This window comes from Anas acuta, chromosome 1 (assembly GCF_963932015.1).
Source record: "Anas acuta chromosome 1, bAnaAcu1.1, whole genome shotgun sequence".
In the NCBI taxonomy this organism is placed as follows: Eukaryota; Metazoa; Chordata; class Aves; order Anseriformes; family Anatidae; genus Anas; species Anas acuta.
The window spans coordinates 149,854,062-149,877,306 of NC_088979.1; the positions used below are offsets into that span (position 1 = coordinate 149,854,062).

General features: G+C 41.9%; 1 protein-coding gene and 1 long non-coding RNA gene across 5 annotated transcripts in view; one reads left to right on the forward strand and one right to left on the reverse strand.

Annotated features, from left to right (window-relative positions):
- The window catches only part of ISX (intestine specific homeobox), a 28,312-nt gene extending 7,564 nt beyond the window's left edge, over positions 1–20,748 (forward strand). For both annotated transcript variants that reach the window (XM_068664956.1, XM_068664948.1), the window contains 4 exons: positions 587–829; positions 13,896–14,047; positions 18,989–19,105; positions 19,777–20,748. In XM_068664956.1, coding sequence (XP_068521057.1) covers positions 587–829; positions 13,896–14,047; positions 18,989–19,105; positions 19,777–20,022 — 758 coding nt within the window. In that variant the 3' untranslated portion in view covers positions 20,023–20,748. The remainder of the gene's footprint in view (positions 1–586; positions 830–13,895; positions 14,048–18,988; positions 19,106–19,776) is intronic.
- Positions 1–23,245, reverse strand: part of LOC137846853 (uncharacterized) — a 158,224-nt gene that overhangs the window by 100,051 nt on the left and 34,928 nt on the right. For all 3 annotated transcript variants that reach the window (XR_011090660.1, XR_011090662.1, XR_011090661.1), the window contains exon 2: positions 623–756. This is a non-coding gene — a long non-coding RNA (uncharacterized lncRNA). The remainder of the gene's footprint in view (positions 1–622; positions 757–23,245) is intronic.

Below are 23,245 nucleotides of genomic sequence, written 5' to 3' on the forward strand. Positions count from 1 at the left end.
CTAGGTGCTGCAAACCCCAGAGCCTAGATGTGGGTGACTGCTCAGGAGTGAAGTCCATTAATAGTTTAATGTTCTTTGGTGTTAATAACAGACAAATCTGTGCTGTAACATTAGCTTCACTCTGGTGCTATCTGTGGTGAAAGTCTATTTCGCTTATGTGTTGCCTCTTACTCTGCCTTTCCAAGCAAAGAAATCCAAGGAGAAAAACTAGACCAAATTCTAGGTTTGCTCATTAAAGCAGCACAGACCCAATTCTCTTGTTTCTTGGTTATATCTGCTCCCTTGGTTATATCTACTCCCATTCTGAAAATTTCCCACAAGTATCATCCAAAGTTATAAGGTGGAACGAAGCAGAGAGAAGTTTAGATCTTGGGGGCAAGCTCACTAGGATCATGCCCCTGCAGCATAGGGGTCATCCTGGCAATGATGCACAACACAGAAAGATAAAGGCCATTTTAACTATGATCAGGTTAGAATGGTAAACTATCTAGACCACACTCATGTTTCTGTTCTTTTCACACATACTGGAAGGTGCACCTAATAACAGTAGCTTTACCACAGCTTTCTTGTGCTGTGTCCTTCACAGATTCCATCAGCAGGAGTCAATTGGAGAATGACTTACCTTCGGATAAAATGCTTCTCCCTGCAATGTGTACTACACCCATGACCAGAGCAAAGAAAATGCAGGGAGCCCACTGCAGGAGACTTACTGACAGCCCAGCTTCCCTCTTGGGTGAGGAAACAGGCCGTGAACACCTGGAAGGCAAAAGAAAACACGATGAAGAGGAAGATCAGCTATGTGATTTCCCAGTGGACCATCCGCTTCATGGTGAGCACCTCTAGATTCAGACGTTCTCCCAGAATGCCCCAAACCACAGCTGGTATCTTACATGGCACTACGTGGCAATACGTAACAGCAGACATCACAAGTATTTCTTGTTAAGCTCTTGCTTGAGTCAGGGGGATGATTCTTCAGTCTCGTCATTGAAACCATGGAGACCCACCCTCTAAGCTAAGCTCAGGCTCGTAAATCCTACCAGTTTTAATGACAGGGACTAATTTGGGTGTTTATTGCCGTCCTTCTTTGGGTGGCAATCTACAGAGCTAGCAGGAAATGGGCATTGCACAACGTGAGGAGCAAGGCTGCTGAACATGCCACATCAGCTTAACATGCTGTATACACCTTGGACCCACGGCACGGGTGGTGAAGAGGTCATCACCATGCACACAAGCAAACTGTTGATATGCAATAGCTCTGGCATGTAGGATGTGACAAGTGCCGCTTTAAGTTCTTTGAGTTTCTGGAGAGGTTAATATGGACAGTAATACTACACTTCAGAAAGCAGGTGCTTGGTAGCAGTGGTAAGATCTTTGCTGCATGGTTTGTTATGATTCACTCCTTTATGAAAAGGGAAAAGAAAAAAAAAAAAAAAAGGAAAAAACAACACAGTGCAATTTCAATGAAGGCCACTGAAGGCTCCTTGTGGGTCTGTGTGACTGCAAATACATGTGGCTTCACTGACATCCACACATCTTCCTCAGCCTATACTCTGCAAGTTGGCAGAGGAAACACGTCTCTCTGTGAAATACATCTGAAAGAAAAGCCTTGCTCCTGCAGCTGCTGCTTTGGTATACATGAGTCTTGTGACAAGCTGCTGTCACCTCCTCCTCCACAAGACAAAGCCTGTCTTGATGCAGAGAGAAGCATCGTAAGACAACCAGATATTTTAGCCTACTTCTGGCCTGTAAGCTGCAGGAAGCTGATGGCAGCAGGGCAAAATCATGTGTTGCATCCTCAAGGTAGAGCCAGGGCAGCATGTCTCTGCCACACAGAACTGCCTGAGAGTGTTAACAAGAAGTGCATTTCATGAGGGAGGGAGTTCCCAGCCATGGGGAGGCCACTTTCCCAGGGTGACAGAGGGGGAAGGCAGGTGTCCTGACTCAGCACTTAGCTTCAATGACCGGCGCAGTGGTTGGTACCAGCCCCATCAGCAAAACAGGGGGAAAGCACGTAATTACCTGCATAAAACTGAGCTGAGCTGAACAGGCCCTTTCAATGACAACTTGTATTTTAAAGGCATTTTAAACAAAATCCCTCTGTTCTCTGGAGGCAGTGGGGTTTTGAAACCAAGCAGAGGTTTAATGATCTGCCGTTTTCTAGGCTCCTGGTTCCCACAGTTGCTGAGCCTTTGATAGAAACTGGCTGAAGGAGAGGGAGGATCTGAAAACACTGGATTGGCATTTTCCCCACAGTGCACAAACAATGATGTTTCAAATTCTGTGCACACACTGTGTCATTCTTAGCAGAGAGCTGAAGCCCTGGGTTTAAAATACTTTGCAGCATCATAAGCTCCAGCCGCGGTCCTCCAGTTTGTGTTAGAGGAGAAGAGCAGGTGGCTCCTTTTCTCCTGCCTCTGGCTGAGGCTGGAGTCACCTTTTCCAGATATGGTCAGCAGCAGTGCCTCCAGGAGAGGCGGGATGACACCATCCCCTGCAGCAGTCTATAATCTTTACAGCTTGAGCTAATAGCAAATGAACTTCTCTTACCATGCCTAGCAACTCTGTGCCTCAGGCATACTTTTGGCACAGTAGCTATGGGATGGTTACTTGTCCTCTAAGAAGGTATCTTGGTGGTGCCAAACACCCACAGCATATACCACAAAGGTGTCCTCAAGGTCTCCCTTGTGCTCACACTGAGTATGCCTACAAGTGCCCAGGGGAACAGCACCAGCCTCAGCAGTGGGAGAAAATTCTGACATGGAAGACATCAGTCCCTCACCCTTCTATCTAGATAAAGCATGTACACGATTTGTGACAGAGGGCACGAGGCTCTGGGTAAGCATACACGTGTACAGTTATCAGGGAGCAAAAGAAATCAAGTGAAGAAAACAAGAAGAAATAATATCACTTCGGAAGGAGGAAAGCTGGTGTTTGGTGCTTTTTGGATAGGAGGTGAAAGATGAGGAGGAGATCATGACAATACGCCCTTCATGGGCAAGAGGTTCAAGATAGCAAGAGAACCCCAACTGTGAACCCTGAGCATGGATTTGGTGCATACTTCCAGGCAAACCTGCAATGGAAACATTGCAGTGTTCCTAAAAACTTGTTTTTCCCACAAGATGGCTTCTGCAACTAAGTGGTTTAGAAACACAGGGTAATTTAAACTAAATAGATTTATGCCCTTATCACAACCTACTTACAGGAAGCAATGCCTCTTGCACTTTGAACTTAGAGGCTGCATTGTAAGCAAAAATAAAAAAGAGAAAAGCCCTCATATGCTAGAGATATGCCTGTGGTGCTAAACTCCCATTTGAATTTGGAAGCCTTCACTCTGCATGTGAACGTTTTCACCCATGACTTGCTGTGTGAGAAGCTCAGCAGAACTTTTCTGGAAAGCCTTGCTCTCAGAAGCAACACTGGTAAACCCAATTCAGAGGGAGATCAGACTGAGGGAAGCCTTGCTTTGAAGCTGTGGGTACTGATTCTGCTTGGGGCAGCTCTCTGTGAAATGACTGATCAGTGCCATTTTGCTGTGTGTAACCACCACCACTGCCACTGTCTTCAAAACTCAAGAACAAACAGGGCAAACTGTGGCCGTCAGTCAGCATCTCAGCAAATGCCTGAGTTAAATACTGAGCCCCCACTTTCCTTTTAGTTCCTTCTCTCTGCTGTGTGTGAAACCCTTGAGACTTAAGCAGTTCACCATGGCCGATCACCAAAGCCTGAGAGAAGGACGTGTCCCATGCTGGCCAGACCTGTTGCAGCTCATGCTGGAGACTGCCAAGTCCAGGATCCTAGTTCATATAGTCATGGGCAATTATTTTACATGTGCTGGGTCTGACTGTATACATATCTCTGTCTGTGTCTGCCCTAACCTTTTACTTCCAAAGGCAGTGGATGAGTGTGCCCAGCAATGCAATTATTCCATTGGTCCAGCCAGGGAGCAGTCAGTAGTACATTGGTGAAAACAGATAACATCATCAGCTTAATATACTGTCAGAATCCCAGTCTTCTGGGACTTCTTCTCTGGGCAATAATTCAAGTACAAAGTAGATCAGGCTTCCACAAAAGGGGCTTGCTCCTAATTTCACTGGGAACTGGGGGTTTCAGGGCCTGGGAACAACTGCACAATGCTATTTCCTGCAGCTCATATCTTCATTATTCATTGTAGAGGAGTGTGCCATAGTAAGTCAACGTCACTCAAATATTTCTATAGCAGAAATCCTCTGCTCGTTGCTGACTGGGGTCTTTTTACCACTCTTATAGTTTTATTATTATGATAATATCTTTGATCCCAAAGCATATTGACAAATTCTGTTGTCAATTATCATAAAGACAATGGAAAATATGGAGATGAGCCCAGTCCTGGAGAACTTCCAGTATAAGTCATGTCTCTTCTGCATTGATGCCAGTCGCAGGCATCTTTAGCTTAGTGTTTATGTTTTCTCTGAAGCCATAAATTCATTTGTTCTGTTCATTTGCGGATGATATGGTCAAATCCATGTACCCCTGCAAAATGGCATGGTTTATCACTTGCAGAACAGTCTTTTCCCCAATATGCTTATTTAATGCATTTATAAAGCACCCGAGAGACAATGAAGCACTGTATAATCACAATTCCAGATAAATATCGGCTGCCCAGAATACACCAATGGGACTGAGAAAAAGGGCAAAAGCATCCCATTGTCCTGAACAACAAAAGGAAGCAATTCTAAATGAAAAGGAAAAGTGTGTGTGGGGGGGGGGGGGGGGGGAGGAATAAATGCCTATATACAAAATTCTGCTGCCATCGGCTGTCTTACCAGTCTTCTGTTTGTTAGTGTGAATAGTCCCTGCAGTCCTGTGTCTCTGAAATACAGTATTCCTATACACACTGAGAAATGCAGCGAACCATTGACCTTGATTTGGTGGGTTTACCTGAAGCATTGTTGAAGGCTAGTTCTTTGTTTTTCTCCCTCTTTTAAGACTGACTGTTTTTAATCACATCCTGGATATTAAATGAAAGGAATTAAACCTGAATTTTTAACTCTTGCCTTCAGACTACGTTCACTCAGTAGTCTGACTGATACAAGTAAGCACTGAAGCAAGAAAAGGTTGGCAGTTGAGGACTATCATAAATTCTATTTGTGCTTTTTTGTTTATTTGTTTTGGTTTTGTTTTGTTTGGTTGTTTGTTTGTTTAGTTAAAGCAAGTGTTAGCATGCAATGCTCTTCTCCAACAGCTCATTCCTTCCAAGGAATTTTAGACCCAAAGGGTATATTACACAGGAGCCAGAGGTTAATTTGTTCCTGCTAGTCAAATCTATGTAATGAGACCACTTGTAAAGTTGATGGCATATCTTGATAAGTTTACTTCAAAGGTCTTATAAGTACTTATTGACTTCTCTGGAATTGTCTGAGAACTTTTCATTACATCTCCAGGATCCAGTGCTTTTAATTACTGTTCATTAAAATTGATGGCAAGACTTTTACTTACTGTATTAGCAAATGCTTTATGCTGAAATTAGAAACATCAGAGACTATGTACTAAAATAATGATGGAATTATATTTTATCGGAGGGAGAGCAGACTCTGAGGCTGGGATGTAAACAAGTATGCCTGATTCATGTCTAGAGGTTTGCAGGTACAAGTAATCACAAAGAGCTAGAATAAAGCAGGGAAATGAAAAGAAAAAAAAAAAAGCTGTCTGTGCAACCTGTAATAAGCTCAGCTTTCTGACAAAGGTGATTGACCAGAGAGTGTGGGGAGAGCAATGGGGAACCGGTATTTCGCAGTGAAAACCATTATTGGATTAGTCAGGTCACTGCTTTCTCATTGTTCACTGATTGTGAGCATCTTTAACGTGAATTTTGGCAATGGCAGAGCAATCTCAGAAAGTATGTTTTAAACCTGAGATGTAGGTGAGTGGGGAAAAGCACATATATACCTATCTCAAATTCACTTTGACCTGAAGGAGTTCGTGAACATGGAGGTCATTTAGCCTGGGAACAGAACTGATACCAGGTGGTGGAAAATACCACGCACCCCTGTCAGTTGGGGTCCCTCAAACCATGGACTGTGTGCTCGCTCCAGAGTTTTCACAGACCACTGTCTGTGCCAGACTTATGCACAACAGGGCAGCATCATTTGTAAACACCATCAGCTCTTTGCTGGTGACTGAGAACGGTTATATTCACTGGGGACTCAGGCTGATGGTGAGCACCATCCTCTAACAAACTGCCCATGTGAACTGTTTCACGTGTGCCATCTGCTCCCTGCCAGCTCCTCTGAAAAGCAGGCTAAGAAATTCCCACAGCCACCACTGTACAGCTTGCTTAAACAGGTTTCTGGCCTGTTTCATTTTTAGCATTCCAACCCACACTGCCTAAGTCTGCACCTCTCTGCGTTTCAGCCTTGCTGTCAGGTGATTAGGCACTGTACTCTGTGCCAGGGTGAACACGGCTCTTCATCAAAGAGTTGCGGACTGAGGAGAAGTTGAGCCTTTAACAGTTTGAGTCCTGCTGCTCTACCTTGACTTCTGCTATGCCTCAGTGGCCAGCAGCTGGCTGCTAAATGCTACGTTTCACTAGCAGGAGGCTCTACGCGGAACACATTGTACATGTACAATTCAGATCAGTCTCACTGGCTGTGCCAGACCCTCTTGAAAGTGGCTGAAAAAAAAAATATTTTAATAAAGATTAGCCACGCTGCCATACTCCCACGTAAATAATGCAGCACAAGCTCTTTTGAAAGCCATGAGCCACCTCTTTAACTAGGAGAGGGACTGCCACAGGCACATCTCTGTACACAGACAAGCACATTTTGTCCTGATGCCATCAGCATGCTGTAATAGCTCTTTTATAGAGTTGCAATTGTTTTTTGCTATGGGCTTGACCATCATAAGCAGAATGTCACCAGAGAAGAACAATGCTCAGAAAAGTCACTGGAAGAAACCAGCTGGGAGACTCAAATATCTATAATTGGTTGAATCAAAAAGGAGAGAGTTACTTCTTTAAAAAGGCTAAAAGGAAAAAAAACACAACCCAGCCAGATATAATGAGGATCATTGTCAAGGCTCCTGAGTTTCTCTCTGAGAAACAAATGGCACAGTCATCTTTGTTACACAGAAAAAAATATATTTTTGAGCATATGAAGCTAAAGCCACTGCTTGCTTATGTAAGTGCTTTCTCTCTTCTTGTCAAAGAAGTAAAAAGTCTTTGGATCTGGCCATCAGATACTGCGAGAGGGTGTCTGTCCAGAAATGACAAAGAGGATTGCAGAAAGATAAACCGATCCCACAAGTTTTACCTATCTAGATTACATACTTCAAAGCAGAGATGTGTCAGCACTGACTTCCAGCCCTTCTCTTGGGGTTTTAATTCCTTATCCCTCCAGTATATGCCCCTCGTATTGAGACTGAGTAGGCTCAATATCGTCTTGGCCTGCTAAGACAGGGCCAAGTGCAAATCAGAGGTTCAATTGCAGCGTTGCAGAGATCTTCACAAAGTAGCATATATTTAGCTGGTTCAGGCACACAGGGCAGCTGAGGCACAGCAGCCCGAGGTGTAGGCTATTTGCCTGCTACAGCCCAGAATGAATTTGCCAAAGCATAGTGTTGCTGCAGATACACAGCTTTTACTCAGCAAACTCAGGTACAAGTACTAGTCTTCAGTATTGATTTGGTTGTACCTCTAATATCTTGCAGCTCTGTTATGGTAGGTGGTGAAAATAAGCTTAGCTAACATGGTATAAACAAGAGATCAGACTCGGTAAGCTATGAGTAGTATTAAAGCTTTAAATTGCCTCCTTTTTTTAAGGGGGGGGGGAGGGCAGCATTGCTACACTTTGGTCCACATGGATATTTGATATTTGGAGATCAGAGATCACATAATACAGTATATTGGGTGGAACCTCTAGAGACCAACTTGTCCAACCCCAACTCTAAGCAGGATCACCTTAGATCAGGTTGCATAGGCTTTGTCCTGTCAAGTTCTGAATATCTCCAAGGCTGGAGACTTCTCAATCTCTCCAGGACTATGTTCCAGTATCAAACTACCTTCATGGTGAAAAAATTTTTTTCCTATTATCTAATCAGAATTTTATTTGCTGTAATTTGTACTCATTGTTCTCATCCCTTAACTGCACACCTTTAAGAATAATCAGTATTTCAACAAAGTTCAAATGTTTCAACTTGCTCTAGGCCTGACCTAGTAACAAAGCCAGATCTGCAAAGGACAAATGTGCCTGTTTCTGAATTTAAAGAAGTTATACTGCTTTATCAGTGTGAAGAATCTAGCCCTTCCAATGTCAACAATAAGGCAATGTATAGACAGCTGTATCTCTAAGAATCTGCAAATGCTGACATATCTAGCTGCCTGGTGTTTTCAGGCTTGGTTTCAGCAGTCAGCTAACCTGCAAATGACTTTCACAGAGCATAAAAGCACACTTGAATATCCCCAGCTTTTACATAGAAAATAGCTCAAGAAACTCAGACAGTCTTATTTCCCCAGAGACTCTACAGCCACGTTTGTAAAGCCAATGTTACACTTCCAACACTTTCTAGTCTTATATCTTCCACCCACATTCTTTATTAGACTGTAATTCTGAATGCTGTTGTTTGCTATGGGATCTCTAAGCTAAGGTCCCAAGGCAAAGGAAAGTATCAAAGCTACAGTCAGAGAAAGTTTCATCTTGCAAGGCAAAATGTTAACATACAGTCCCAGATTCTTTCTATTTTTCATAGTGTTTTGTGGGTTGGATTTTTTTTTTCTTTTTTGAAACAAAAATAGAATGACTGATTACTTATAGAAAAAATGCACTCTTCTAGATTTCCTACTGGCAAAAGCCTTGATTAGGTCACAGGAGTCTATTTTGTTAGCAATTTAATTTCATTTCCAGTTGAAATCAAAGCCTGTCCTTCAGTCTCTACTGGCCCTGTACCTGACCTCATGTTATTTTATTTTGTTTAATCTGATGAGTTCCAACTTTGAAAGATCTGGTTCCAGTAGAAGTGGCACTTCTGAGCGCTGTGTAGATTCTTCCCTTACATAACAGTCTTATCTACAAAACAGCTCACCATGCCCTTTCAAGAAGGAAAAACGTGGAAGATGTAAGAACACACTGACAGCAAGTTTCTTTTGCCTGTCACCGAGCTATATGGGTCATTTTCATACAAAAGATGCTGAAAGGAGACACCAGAAACTCATGAGCCTATTTTCTCTTAAACTGTGTTGTCCAGTCCTGGACACCTTTGAGTGGGACAGATGATCTGGCAGATCTATTCCCAATCCCATCTATAGCATAATTTTTAATACTGTACATTTCATAAAAGCAATGGGTCAGTCTTTCAGGTACCATAAGATGTCCCATCTGCACAGTTTCTTCTCACACTTACAGCAGCTGTGCATAGACTTTGTCTTCTCATTCTCATATATTCTTTGTATGGTAGTCTTTCTGGATCCTTCTAGACTCATGATCTTTACTACTGAGTTTGTTCTATACCCCACCTCTGTAGAGATAGTATTACATTGATTGTTAGAGATGATTTCTTGAGTCAATGTAGGCTGATTAATTTAACAAACTGCACCAAGTGTCCTTCCAGCATCCAGAAATTCTTAAGCTAGTAGCCAAGTATAAATATTTATATCATCATGTCTGTCTATAGTTTGTATGAATATGCTTTCTATGGAGAAGTCCTGTAGCTAGTATGGTCTGATAATGTAAACCATTCCTTTTTAGCTCAGGTAGTATTCTCTAATTTGGGCACTAAAAAGTCTTGCCTTTAGGTTTTATTCCATATTAAACAGATGATGGTTGTCATGTTCTGTATTTACAGACAAAAAATATTGATTACTGTTTGTTTGGTACCCACTGTGATGGGGTCTGACCCAGATGGCCTTTGGCATTCATTTCATTCCTATCACAGTCCACTTCAGTCATCTTAATTCTAGAGAGTCTGGTCAATGCATGAGACAGAAGCGTTTATGGCGGACCAAATCATTATTTGCTGTATTCTGATGGAATACTAAAAAATACTTTTTTTTTTTTTTCATCTGATGTGACATAGATTTTGAAATGTAGACATTTTCTTTCTTTGCATAGTTGTGAAATTATATTTCAGCTCAGTAATATAAAACATTAAAAAAATACATGAGCCTTTTTTTGCTTCTTCAGAAATCTTCCGGGAGGTAGTGTGGTCTGCTCTCTTTCTCCTGAAGGATTTCTGGTTGCTAGAAGTTACATAGACTGCCTTGACATACAAAATCTCACAGGATATGAACCCTGCAAGCATCCCAGGTGTTTATGTACAGTTGGGACCAGAATAACAAGGGGGTGGTCACAGTTGAGATTAGATTACTTCCTCCACTCTGTTAATATTGGGGGTAGAGTGCAGCTTCTTCCAGCTTTGGGGAGCGGTCTCCCACTCTGTCAAGAGGCAGGAGCTCAGCTCAGTGTTCAGTGAGATATGTGGGACATCACAGGATGCCTCCAATTTCTGAGACCATGAGCAAGGTCAGGGCAGAATTCACTTGTCTGGATATGCTATGAATTGCCCTGTGAGAGAAATATAAATACCATATGTTGTAATGATACAAATATAGCAGAGATATTCATTACTGTATGACAGGACATGATGTACTTGACAAAATATCACCTTGGTACTCAATCTTACCTGTCTAAAATATCTCCCAGGAGGATATGGAGGCCAACCCCCACAGAGAGGTGTGAGGTAAAAATCTTCCAGACAAGAGACACTATGAACTACGTTAGCGCTATCATATCCACAGGGGACATAGTGTCTTGGGATTCATATTCTTAGTAATGATAGTCCATATTTCCCTTTTTAATCCATACAGCAATAAATGCCCCTTTTCTTATAGACATATTTTTTGAAGGTTCGAGTTGATGCAACTTTGTAATCAGAGCTTCAAGGAGAGGGTGCCCATTGCTATCTCCAGTATATATGCACAAAAATATTTCTCATTTCAAATCTTTGCCCCAGTGGTGTCAGCAAGATTCAATTTAAATGACATTTTTCCCTTGGGGCTGAAGCCAGGGCTGCAGTCTAATGAGTAGTACTTTGATAAGCCAGTGAAAAGTCTAATGATATGGATTTAACTCTGTTGGACACCAGCTTTATTAGGTTGTTCCTGAGATATGAGAGTATTGACAGCGTTTATGATAAATGACGCTTCTCAGTTACTCTTGCATGGCTGGTCTCCTTTTCAAAGTAGCTGAAGTGTTTAAAAAAGAGGAAATATTCACAACAGAATATATTAACTTACTGGTTCCCATATATTGTCTCCTAGACATCTTCCTACCAAATCAATGAACAGAATTTTTTATTCCTTATTTTCTGTGTCACCAGGGTCAAAATGAAGTTTCCATTACAGAATGAAAGATGTCATTTTCTGGTTGGGGCAGAGCCTAATTTATACCGGTTAAGGTGCTTAGTTAGCTTTTTCACTGCTTTAGCCCCAACAAGGAATAGTTTATGCTACTACTACAGGTGGAAAAGGTGTAAAGTCCCTTTGAGGGATTAAGCTAATCATCTCTGGGTAACTGTTCCCATTAGGAACTGTATGCATCTATTTACGTGGTATGCATTGTAGCTGTCATCAGACCATGGAAGACCAAAAGCAATTATTCAAAAAGTTCATTTTCTTCAGCATCATGGTGTCAGTGCCAAATACTTCAGGAGAGATTTTGATTTTTACGCTCCTATAAGGCTGCAATTTTACAAGCTCAGTAGAAAAACAAACAAACAAACAAAAATGTATCTTGGGGCATAACATTTTGTGCTGTTCATCCAATGTAATCTGGAAGATTTTCCATTTGTGCATCAGAGAGGCTTCCAGCCTTGGGATGTGGCTAAAATCCATGTTTTGCAGATCAGTTGCCTTACAGTTTATTTCTGCCACTCCCTTCTCCTCCACTCTGCAAGACACCAACCCCTCAGCATCATTTCAGATCAACCCAGACCTTATTCTAATTTACACCAAGTGGTGTACATAGTGCATTATCTGAATAAAATATCTTAGTGTAGGAGGGCATTTTCAAATTAGTGTAAGTGCTGATGGAAAAGTCTGTGTGGTCACACTGCAGCAGTTGAAGGAGTAGAACAGTCACAGAGTCCTCTCAGGAATTCATACCACCAAAAGGTCCCTATACACGGCTCCGTGTATTTTAAGGCCTTATAGTCCTTAAGCACAAATGTGTTTAGAGATTCCCCACACCATAACAATGTAGTCTGGAGAATACCGTAACTTTTCTTTGTAAGGTAGTATTTTTAATGCAATTGTTACACGGCAGTGAAGCTGCTGACTATCTCTAAATACTGCAAAAGGAATAGTATGGAAAGAGAGTGGAGATCAGTTAGTCTGGGGTGGTTTACTTCTTTTCACAATGTTCACCCACTTTGGGTACTCTTTGATCTTGCTGGCATCTGGGAGGAGTAAATCCATCAAAATCAATTCCAGAGGAATAAAATATAGGGGTATGACCAGAATCAGACCAAGCAACTACACTTATATTTGTAACTTCTCATCTTATCTGTATTTGTGTACCACATGTCTTTTGAAGATGACTCTTCTAATTCTCTTGTTCTCCATCCATGAATCACTCCAACATTCAAGATCAGGTTGGGTATAGTGTAGGGGTGGAGCAACTGGCTTGGGTGAGGCAACAGGGTGGAATAGGTGCAGTGTTGTCAAAGAATAGTATTGGGCAAGAAATAGCTGGAGATGTCTGGTGACAAGCTGACATGGGACAGTAGTTAGTGCTGCCCTGGGTTGAGAAGAAATTGGGTTTGTTGATTGTAAGGTGGTTCACTCTCAAGAGGTCCAGCACTGCTTTTCTGCTTGAAGCTAACAGTGATCTAAAAGCCACCGTATCGCTCAGCTCAATCTCATAGAGTCAGTACCTATCCAAAATAACTCAGATTCAACTTTTAAGGCAAGAATGAACAAGTTAATGCAAACAGAGCAAGAGAGCACAAGGAAACAATGAATAGGCTGCAGACTCTGTAGTAAACCCAAGCAGCTTTGCAAGAAACACAAATCTGCTAAAGAACTGAGCTTACACCAACAAGGATCTTGCTCTAAGTTGAAGAAGCAGACCTGACGTAATTTGTCTATGGACAAAAGTTGATCCCTTTACTCATTATTCCTCCACTGCCTAACAAGATTCACAGACTCCTGACTGTGGAAAAGTTCATGTTAAGTCTAAGGAAAATACAGATTTCTATTTTGTTTAATAAATGTCTGCAGGTGACTGTGGATATTCAAACCACTCTTCAGAAGGTGTTATACCTCAGAGCCTGGGGAAAGCTTAGAAAAACCAGTATGGCAGGAAAAGATAGGCATGGAAAATTTATAAGCTGAAAGAAGAATGGTGATTTGTTACACTCATGAGAACGGTACCAAGACAAAACAAAGTATCCAGTCATTCATTGTCTTTACATTAAGGGTTTGTTCACAAATAGTTAATAATGGATTATAAATGAGCAGCAGATGTTGTGTGCATGTGACAGATGAGCAACAAAGGTCAAAGTTTCATCCAACGTTAACGGACGTTGATGACAAAACCATTGCAGGGTTAGTGTGGCTAAAATACATAAGGTTTTGTGATTAAAATACATAGGTTTCTGTAGTTGCTCATATGTAATGAATCAGTGGAATTAGCATTGCAAATAGACACTGTTGACTCTCTACTTCAATGCTAAAGTCCACATTCACTGTTGGGTCAAGAGACAGTCACCTATTGTAAGTACACCTTTTGTAAGTACATCTCTAGAAGGAATTAGAGATGCCATCCCAGCTGCATAGAAATTTGCAGAAATTGCTGGATCTCTGAATTTCCTTGTGGTCCTGTGCCCATTTGCTATGAAATTCAGTGCACCTTTCCTTGTTTGCACAGTTGAGAGGAAAGGGAAACGGAGAATCCGGACAACATTCACAGCTGAACAGCTCCAGGAACTGGAGAAGATTTTCCAGGTAACTCACTACCCGGATATCCATATTCGCAATCAACTGGCAGCAAAGATTAACCTCCCGGAAGCCAGAGTTCAGGTATGTTCTGCCTCCAAAAGGCTAAACTCATTGCACCGATTCCTTATTCAGGATATGTCCATAACAGTTTATGCATGAATGACAATGCTAATGAAACATGTGATCTCTTCATTACCTTACAGAGGAGGGCAATATCATTATTCTCCTTTTACAACTAGGGAAAAAAAGTATTTGTCACCCAACTGGGATTAAACAAATGGGATTAAACAAATTGGATTAATCAAAGGGTTAACAGGTGCTCTAAGCATCTTAAATGCACAGCAAATAGGGGTTGCAGATGGTTATAAGCAACCTGTTGGACTCTGTAGCAACAGAATGGACATTTATGAAAATATTTATTAATCATCTATCAACCTTTTATAGGACATTGTAATTCAGTGCAAACTCTCACCCACATCTCTCTTCTACAAGTTCACAAAAAAAGTTAAAATAACTGTCCAAATGAAAATGTTTTGTTACTGTCCTGTAATTTGGTATTATGGACTATAAATGCCCTGGCTGTAATTTCAGTGCATGGAAACTAATCCTGTTTCCCCCAGCTATAATGTAGCCTTACAAACAGAGCTCAAAATTGACCCCATGTGTTCAATACCAATGAAAACTGCTACACTGAAATACACATACCACTGTGTATTGGAATTCGGTGTTGTTTATCAGACACTGCTGTGATGATTTGTACCGTTCCTGTACTTGCCATAATGCCAGAGTTGTCAGTGTACTTCCATGTACATGGCCCACTCTAACAAAGTTCAACACTGATCAGTTTATTGACTATGACATGCCTGGGACTATTGACTAACTGTGGTGATACTGCTTCATAGTTAGGTGACAGGGAGAATTGGAGCAGCATAACTGTAAAGTGCCCATTAGCAATATCAGTGCACCCGTATTGCATTTCCAATAGTATGGAGCGCAAGCTGGGCTACTAGTCAGACAGAGTACCAAACCACATGAAATAACAGGACTATCTTCTGTTTAAAAAATAATTTATAATCTGTAGGAAGAAAAAAAAAAATGGATAAAAGGAAAGAAATGGAATTACCATGGGAAACATCAACCTGAGATGTGCAAGGAAGAAAAAACCCATCGTGTCCGAATTTCAGATGGCAAATTCCCTATCCAGACTGTTACACTTGACACAGAGGTTCTGCATTTGCCTCTGTATTGGCTGACAAAGGGAAACTGGTCACAGAACTAAAAATTAACAGTAACTTAGGTATTTTTGAAATCAGAGAACCATAGAACCAAAATCAGCTATAAGTCAAATAACCTCAGAGAGAGAATTTAGCAACAAGAAAAGAAAAAGTGAGCATCTATTTGGGAAACTATGTGAAACATTTCACAACTGTGTGAAAAGCTCATGTCCCCCAGTTAGAAACAAAGCTATGCTTCCTACAAAACAATTTAAGTGGACAGATGGAATTACTCCTTGCATGTGTGCATGCCTATATCCAACACAAAATGAAGAATGCTGGATGAGTAAACATTAGAAACAGAAAGTTATAAAAAAAAGGAATAAGCGAAGCTAAAGTATACAGGCCAAATATGTGGTCAGATAAACAAAGGATCATCAGAAACTCGATAAAAGTACATTAAGAAGAAAAAAGTGAACAATTTTATTGATCTGTTACTCTACAGAAATAGTGGGACAGCCAAGGAGAGTGCAGAAATGGCAGAGATGCTCAGTCATAATTTCTGCTCTGTCCTGGGAAATATGTCAGGTAAGGTGGCAGTATCACATGATGGTGATGAGACACTTTCTATCAGGACAATGTTGAATAGCAGCTACAGACTGACGTTTTTAAATCCAGAAACTCAGTGACTTGCTTCTAGTAGTTCTGAAAAAGCTGTTTGAGACACACTTTGGATCATCAGTTTTGATATTCAATCAGTCCTGTAGCACAGTAGAAGTTCTGGGGACCTGGAAGAAAGCTAATGTTGTGTTGATACTCAGAAGGGTAAAGAGAACAACCACATAATGACTGACCTGTAAGCCAAACACTGATTTCAGCAAAATAATGATAAAGCTTATATGAGTCCCTACTCATGAAGAATTAAAGAAACAGTAATATATTTAATTCTGATCAACACTGGCTTATGGAAAAGAAGATGTTGTCAAATTCATCTTCTTTTTGATAAATTATATTTTTGGCTGATAGAGGTAATAACACTGATGGGGTGTCACTGTAAGGACCTTGCCTTGGTCTTACACTCTTTTTGGATTAAGAAAGCAGAGCAGATCAAGATGTCATGTTCTAGTACACAAGAAGCAAGATGTGCAGTAGGTGTTCAATTGCAAATGAGGACATATCAAAGGTGGCCTCTCATAGGAACCATTTACTGACACAGAGGTCAATGTGAACTGCATAATCAGTAAAATCTTTAATGATAGAGTTATGAAATAGTAAGAAGATAAAGGACTGGTAAATAAGGAAAAGGCTTGTTCTTTAGCGTGCCCTAGGTCATTGGTCATGTGTCTGCAAGAAAACAACACAGGGACAATCACAGAGCAACAGACAGAAGCCATTCCTAGAATATGGGGAGCACCACCCTCCCTCTGTGCTGTTATAGCCCCTGTTTCTTCATACAACTTGCTGAGAACCCTCCCTCTCCCTCATTCTGCTCCTGGCTAATGCTACTGCTGTGATGGGCAAATGAGTCTTTTGTGAAATCTCAGGCAAGATTAAGGAAGCAGTTGACCCTGGCTTTAGCACCATTGTGACTTTCATGAGCACCCATGGGAATGTTGTTCTCTGTCTCAGTGCCACAGCTCAGGAACACTGGAAAATTGAAGGTTACTAACATGCAGGAAAAAAAAAAAAATGATATTAGTAGGTTGCTATCTGTGGTGGATGGAGCAGGGAGGAATATGATTAAATCCCAGTAAAGAGAAGTCAGGGTGCACATTTAGAAATCATTCTGGGGAGGGAGGTTTTCTGAAGAAACAGCTGAGCAGAAAAGGCAGTTTAGGCTCTGAACACAGCTATGCCTATATTAAAAAATAAAAATCTATGAAGTGAAGATTTTATCCTACATGCAGACTCTGGAAGAAGCACTTAAAAGGTTGATTTTTTGGCTTGGGCACTCCCCTCTACCTTCAATCACTTAATCGATGATAAAGAGGACCCATTTCATGGTTTTGTTTCACTATATATCTTCTACCTGGTAGAAAGGGAATGTTATTTCACAGAATTTCACAGAATTTCTAGGTTGGAAGAGACCTCAAGATCATCGAGTCCAACCTCTGACCTAACACTAACAGTCCCCACTAAACCATATCCCTAAGCTCTACATCTAAACGTCTTTTGAAGACTTCCAGGGATGGTGACTCCACCACCTCCCTGGGCAGCCCGTTCCAGTGCCTAACAACCCTTTCAGTAAAGAAATTCTTCCTAACATCTAACCTAAAACTCCCCTGGCGTAACTTCAGCCCATTCCCCCTCGTCCTGTCACCAGGCACATGGGAGAACAGGCCAACCCCCACCTCGCTACAGCCTCCTTTAATGTACTTATACAGAGCAATAAGGTCACCCCTGAGCCTCCTCTTCTCTAGGCTGAACAAGCCCAGCTCCTTCAGCCGCTCCTCATAGGACTTGCTCTCCAGGCCCCTCACCAGCTTCGTCGCCCTTCTTTGGACCCGCTCAAGCACCTCGATGTCCTTCTTGTAGCGAGGGGCCCAAAACTGAACACAGTACTCGAGGTGCGGCCTCACCAGAGCCGAGTACAGGGGGACGATCACCTCCCTAGCCCATACAGACTATATATTATAGCTCATACAGACTGAGCAGTTCTCAAACACACACAAACCCAGCAAAAAAGGTCTGTCCTTTCAGTAACCTCGGATACTTCTAACTACCAGCAATATAGCAGAGGTCTCCTGACGTTCCCATTACTTGCTGGGCAAGAGATGCAGAAATAATTGAGCTGTTCATTATTGTATTTAAAATGCATGTATATTTACAACAAGCAGCATATGGTTTTGATCCCTAACACCTTGTGTTCATCCAAATCTCTTGCCAAGAAAGAAATGTTTACATTCAAACAGCAAGTTCCAAAGCCAGCTAGTCTGCAATGGAAGGGGAATTCAACTTTCACAGCAATGCAACAAGATGTACTACTGTGGCTGCACAGTAAACACTTGCATGCCTCAGCCAGAAGCCAGACAAATCAAACCAGCTGAAAGATGAAAGAAGTTCTCCCTTGAGAAAATTAGTTGTCAGTTGTCCAGTGCAAAAGAGATGGCAGATAACATAGAGTGCTGAATGACTCACAAGTTGGCATCCCCATGGGTCTTTTGCTTAGGATCCTTACATGAATTTCAGAATGTTATAAGCTAAGTACAAGAAGAACCCTGTTACTATAGCTCCATGGGTGACACACGTTTACTGCAGTCCAGCAAACATCTATGTGAGTCTTTTCCTAGTCTATTCATTTGAGATTAGGGTGACAAAGTCCTGCCATGCAATAAGTTGCACCTCCTAAAGAAATCATAATGCCACATCTCTTGACTGTGAAAAAGCTGTGAAGCTTTGACCATGAAAGGATTTACTTTCCAAGGAGATCCCTGGAAGACCTGCTGCACACTGTCCTACTGTCTTTCCGTAAAGAGGGGAATGGACCTAGTCCATTACTGCAGAAACAGGGCTCTGCTACAACATCAAATGATATATAATTTTTGTAAAAAGTTTTGAGTGAAACAAAACCAAATGCTCAATAACAGCTGTGATTCTGTGAGAGAAAAGTGGCTGTTATGATTGTGCAGAGATCCCAATGTGTTATGCAAAATGCAAAAGGTGTTGTGTCAAACCTCATGTTTTCCTTTAGATTCAGCCTCTGGTTTTGGTGAGGTCATTTAATGAGCAAGAAAATTAATTGAATGTGAGCAGTTCCTTCTTTATCTGCTGCTCATTTCTGTGCCCTTTCATTTCTGCCTGTATCTAGATCTGGTTCCAAAACCAGCGAGCCAAGTGGAGGAAACATGAAAAATTTGGCAACTTTGGTGGCCTTCAGCATCTGACAGAAGTTGATTTCATTCCTGCTCCCAAGGCAGATATCGCAGTAAGTATTGGAGGCCATGTATAAAACCAGTGAGGGGGAGAAAGCTATCCTTCACCAGGTTACCTCTTCACATGGGACTATCCCAGTGAGGGAGGACTGGAAAGGACAAAATGGTGATATGATCAAGTTAAATCCCAACAAATATGGTCAAATAAAATTTATTTTTCTAAATATGTATTATTCCTAATATTATTCCTGTATATATGCCATGAGGGTGATTCTACCCTATTTTACTTCTAAATCATACACTTGTAAATCATGTTTTGGATCAAACCATCTTAAACACCTGCAACATCCTGAACAGGAAGAAATATGACATTTGTAACCACAAAGATGTATTTCTTTAGGCAGTCAAGATCTTTTTACAATGTCCAGCCTACTTAGGGTCATCAGGGCTTTTTGCCCTTGCCCCATATCCTTGCTAAGCCCAAGGCAGTTAATCTAGGCTGGCACACAGGCTGTTTCCTTGACAGGAGTGCTTCCATAGATAGAACAAAGACTATTTTGCCTTGCTCTCTGACTGACAGCACATCACTGGGTTTTAGGGAGTCTATTCTAAACTTTTCTTCTTAATTACTGAGCACCAGGGAAACAGCCAAGGTTGATTGCAAATTGTATCTAAGTAAAAGTCAGTATTGATTTACCTGAGACTTTGTTTTTGTTCTTGAAAGGCTTCTAGCTTGATGCCGAGAAAGCTCGCTGCTACTGTCCCTGCTGTGGGATACTACTCACCACTGCAAGGGCAACTGACATCTGCTTGGCTGCCCAGCATGCTCTCCGTCGTCCCTCACCACCTGGAGCTGCTTCCATTCCCAAAACCATATTTACTTTTCAACGTCCTCCCCCCCTATGGCACCTACAGCACGCCTCTGCCCCACAAGTTGGAACAGAGCAGTATCTGTGCCAGCTCCACATAAAGGAGGATATGGAGGAGCAGGGGACTTAGGGTGCATGCCTATATCACCCATGACTGTTTGCAGGGGGCAGGTGCTCTCCTCAAACAAGCATGCTGGGACGATGAATAGCCTGTGGCACGAGGTCAGCTTGCTGCATGAGTGCCACCACAAGAAGCTGCAGCCTAGTGAACATGGGCAAGAGCCACCGTGGACGTGGAAGGAGATTCCTGTTGACCTAAGGAGCAGCATTCTGTGTAGAAACCAAACTGCTCAACCAAGAGCTTCTCCCTGAGAGGACAGTGCACCAAGCCGAGTGGTCCTGCAAAAAGGACTGGGGTTTTACTCAGCCCTGATAACACAGGATGACCCAAATGCACCGATGCCTTGCAGCAGGGAAGATGTCTATGACGAGTGCATAGGTTCATCCAAAAGGGTTTTCCTCTGTATGTTTTGGTTTCTTTCCTTGGATATGCTGGTCGTCATGCTGGGAGGGGGGAAAAGAACATGTTTAGGTCAAAAATCAGATTTTTAAGATACTGTTTTTTTCCAAGGATTTGGTGAGGGAAGGGTGTGGGTTTGATTTGCTGGCTGTGTGTTTGAGTTGAATATATAAAGGGGTGCAAACACAGTTTGAGGTTACTTATGGCACTCTGAGAGGGGTAACAGTGCTAAGCTCTGGATTTGGTACTGTGAGTCTCCGGGGGCAAAAGAGTTCTTCAGATGGTTAATTAAAATGCTTATGAGGAAGCCTCTCATTTTTTGACCTGAATTAAGAAAGCTCTAAAGCTACTTCAGAAACAATAACAAAAAAGAGACAGACTAACTGAGTTTAATCTACTAGATATAATAAGATGGTATGACCCCACTGTTTGGCTTAATTGTAGATCAATAATGAGGTTGACCTTCCCACTTACAAAATGTCTGTATGCCCTATTATTTACATAATATTCATCTCCTTCCAACATATGGCTGTTTTCCTCTGCTTGTTCAGGGTCCAATCCTCCTTCTGCTGAGGCCTTCACTGGCTTTCACAGGAAACACTGTTGGAAAGCGTTCCCTAAAGGGCTGCACCATCCTCTGTCTTGCAGTCACAGTACACATTGCACACTGACAGGGAAAGCACACACTGCACACTGAGCAAAGCCGTTAAAATGCGGTCTCCCTCCTAGACATATCACTTGCAAGGGTGGCCATTTGTGACAAAGTCCAAATGCAAAGCAAATCGTGACCCAAAGGCTTGCAGGGAAGGCTGTCCTGTGCACACAGGAGTGCAGGTAGGTTAATGACTCTGTATAGGTTGCTTATTTAAGAAATCCCTCTGGCCAGACTGCAGCTGCCAGGTCTTCAGCCTTCTCCTAGCCACTAATTGTTAGTTACATAGCAGATCACAGTGAATCAATAGCTTTCTTGTAGTCTGGCTGGTACCAGCTGTCCCTGTACCAGTTATCCCTGTACTGTTTGAGGGAACCATAAACTAGTGAGTAGCTGATTGTTACAGGGTGAAAAAATAAAGGAGCAAAACCCTGCCCTACATGGGCTTCATTTCTCCAGGCCACAACTATTCAGCAGAAATCACACTGTCTTACCTCCTACAGGTCTTACACAAGACCTTTTTCCTACACCTGCTAGGGTTTTCATATCTTCTTCATCCTTGGTACCTCACCTACCAACTGAAAGAAGCGAAGTCAGATACAGTTCAGAACCACTATGGGGTTTACCCACCTAACTGACTTAAATGTACATGAATTAGCTGTGCTGTTCACCTCATGCAACTTTAGGTGACTGCATTGCAGCCACATACACCTGAATTAAGCACCCTGGTCTTGCTTTACGGAAGGAGAAGTGCTCACACTTAGGCTTCTAAGTTGGGTGAAGACTGTGCGTTACTGCAGTTTCCCTATTCCATATTCCCTCTATTCAATTGTTGTCTTAAATATAGACATTGGCATTGTCATCATATAAAGCTAAGACTATATGGGCGTGACTCTGCACACAAGTGGCTGCACGCAAGCTGGCTGCAAGCCAGCCCCTGCACTGGAACAGCTTCTCCTGGGGGTTAATTTGTGTAGAATAGAGGACGATTCGGGGATGACCATAATGTGTCAATTTATCTTTGTTAGGATACGGAGTGTTTCAATTTCACCAGTCTTGTAATAGAAACCAAGCAGCTTTCCTAGACTGTTGTTTACTTTCTGACCACTCCACTTGTCTATCTGATAGCCCCACTGCCAGGGTTCCTACACAGCAAGATGCCTGCCCAAAATTTGGAAGCTCTGCTTCATGTCTCTGAGGTCATCTAGAAGCTCTGTTTTGGGACAGAGAGTTGAGAAGCAGAGCTACTGAGCAATCTACACCAGCTTCATCTTGAAAAATCAAAGCCTTGGAATTCCTTCTTTTGCTTGCAGTGCCAAGAGTTGGAGATTTTGTTTTGATGTGGTACAATTTTGCTTGGGCTTTCTTATTTATTTATGAAGTTTCAGAATTTCCCACCCAACATCAAATCTAGGTTTCAGGAAATGTTTGGCATCTCCACTCGTATACATACAGCTGGCAAAATTCCAGAGAGACTTAATATCATCAGTTTGTTTTTCATAGATTTCATAATTTTATTCTGAGGCACATTCAGAACAAATTGTCATGGAGAAGGACAGTTTTTGGCAGTAGCATGTTGTTAAACTCCTACGCTTTCTTATCTTCCAGTTTTCATCCCATCTTGTCTGATACTGATGTCTTTCCCTTCCCCTGCACCCTGGACCTATCTTCAAAGCAAGAAGTAAAAAAAAAAAAAAAAAGCCACAGTTCCCTGGTCCCCAGGATTTATTTATTTATTTATTTATTTTTGGCATTGTAATATATTTTGGTGTTTGCCAAAAACGCCAGCTTGGGCACATCCTATACTCCACAACATCATTCAGACTTATAGGATTACTCTGGGCATTCACTTACCTTAAACCTGCCTGACAAAGTGTTGTCAGAGGGCCAAGCTGTCTGAAGAAGCTGACCACCCGCTAGCAACATCTGCTTATAAAAATGCAGCTATAGTTTTATCCTAACTTCAGAATAATAGACGGAGGTGTCCCCAGCAATAAGCACCAACCGTTTAACACCAACAGAGCTGTTTTCCTCTGAAATTCAGGGAACTCTTCACAAAGCAGACATTTTGATCCATGTTTTGAACAGGGAGATGCTGGGGAAGAAGTGCTGGTGGCTGGGAAAAGGAGTCAGATTTATCAGGGAAAAAAGT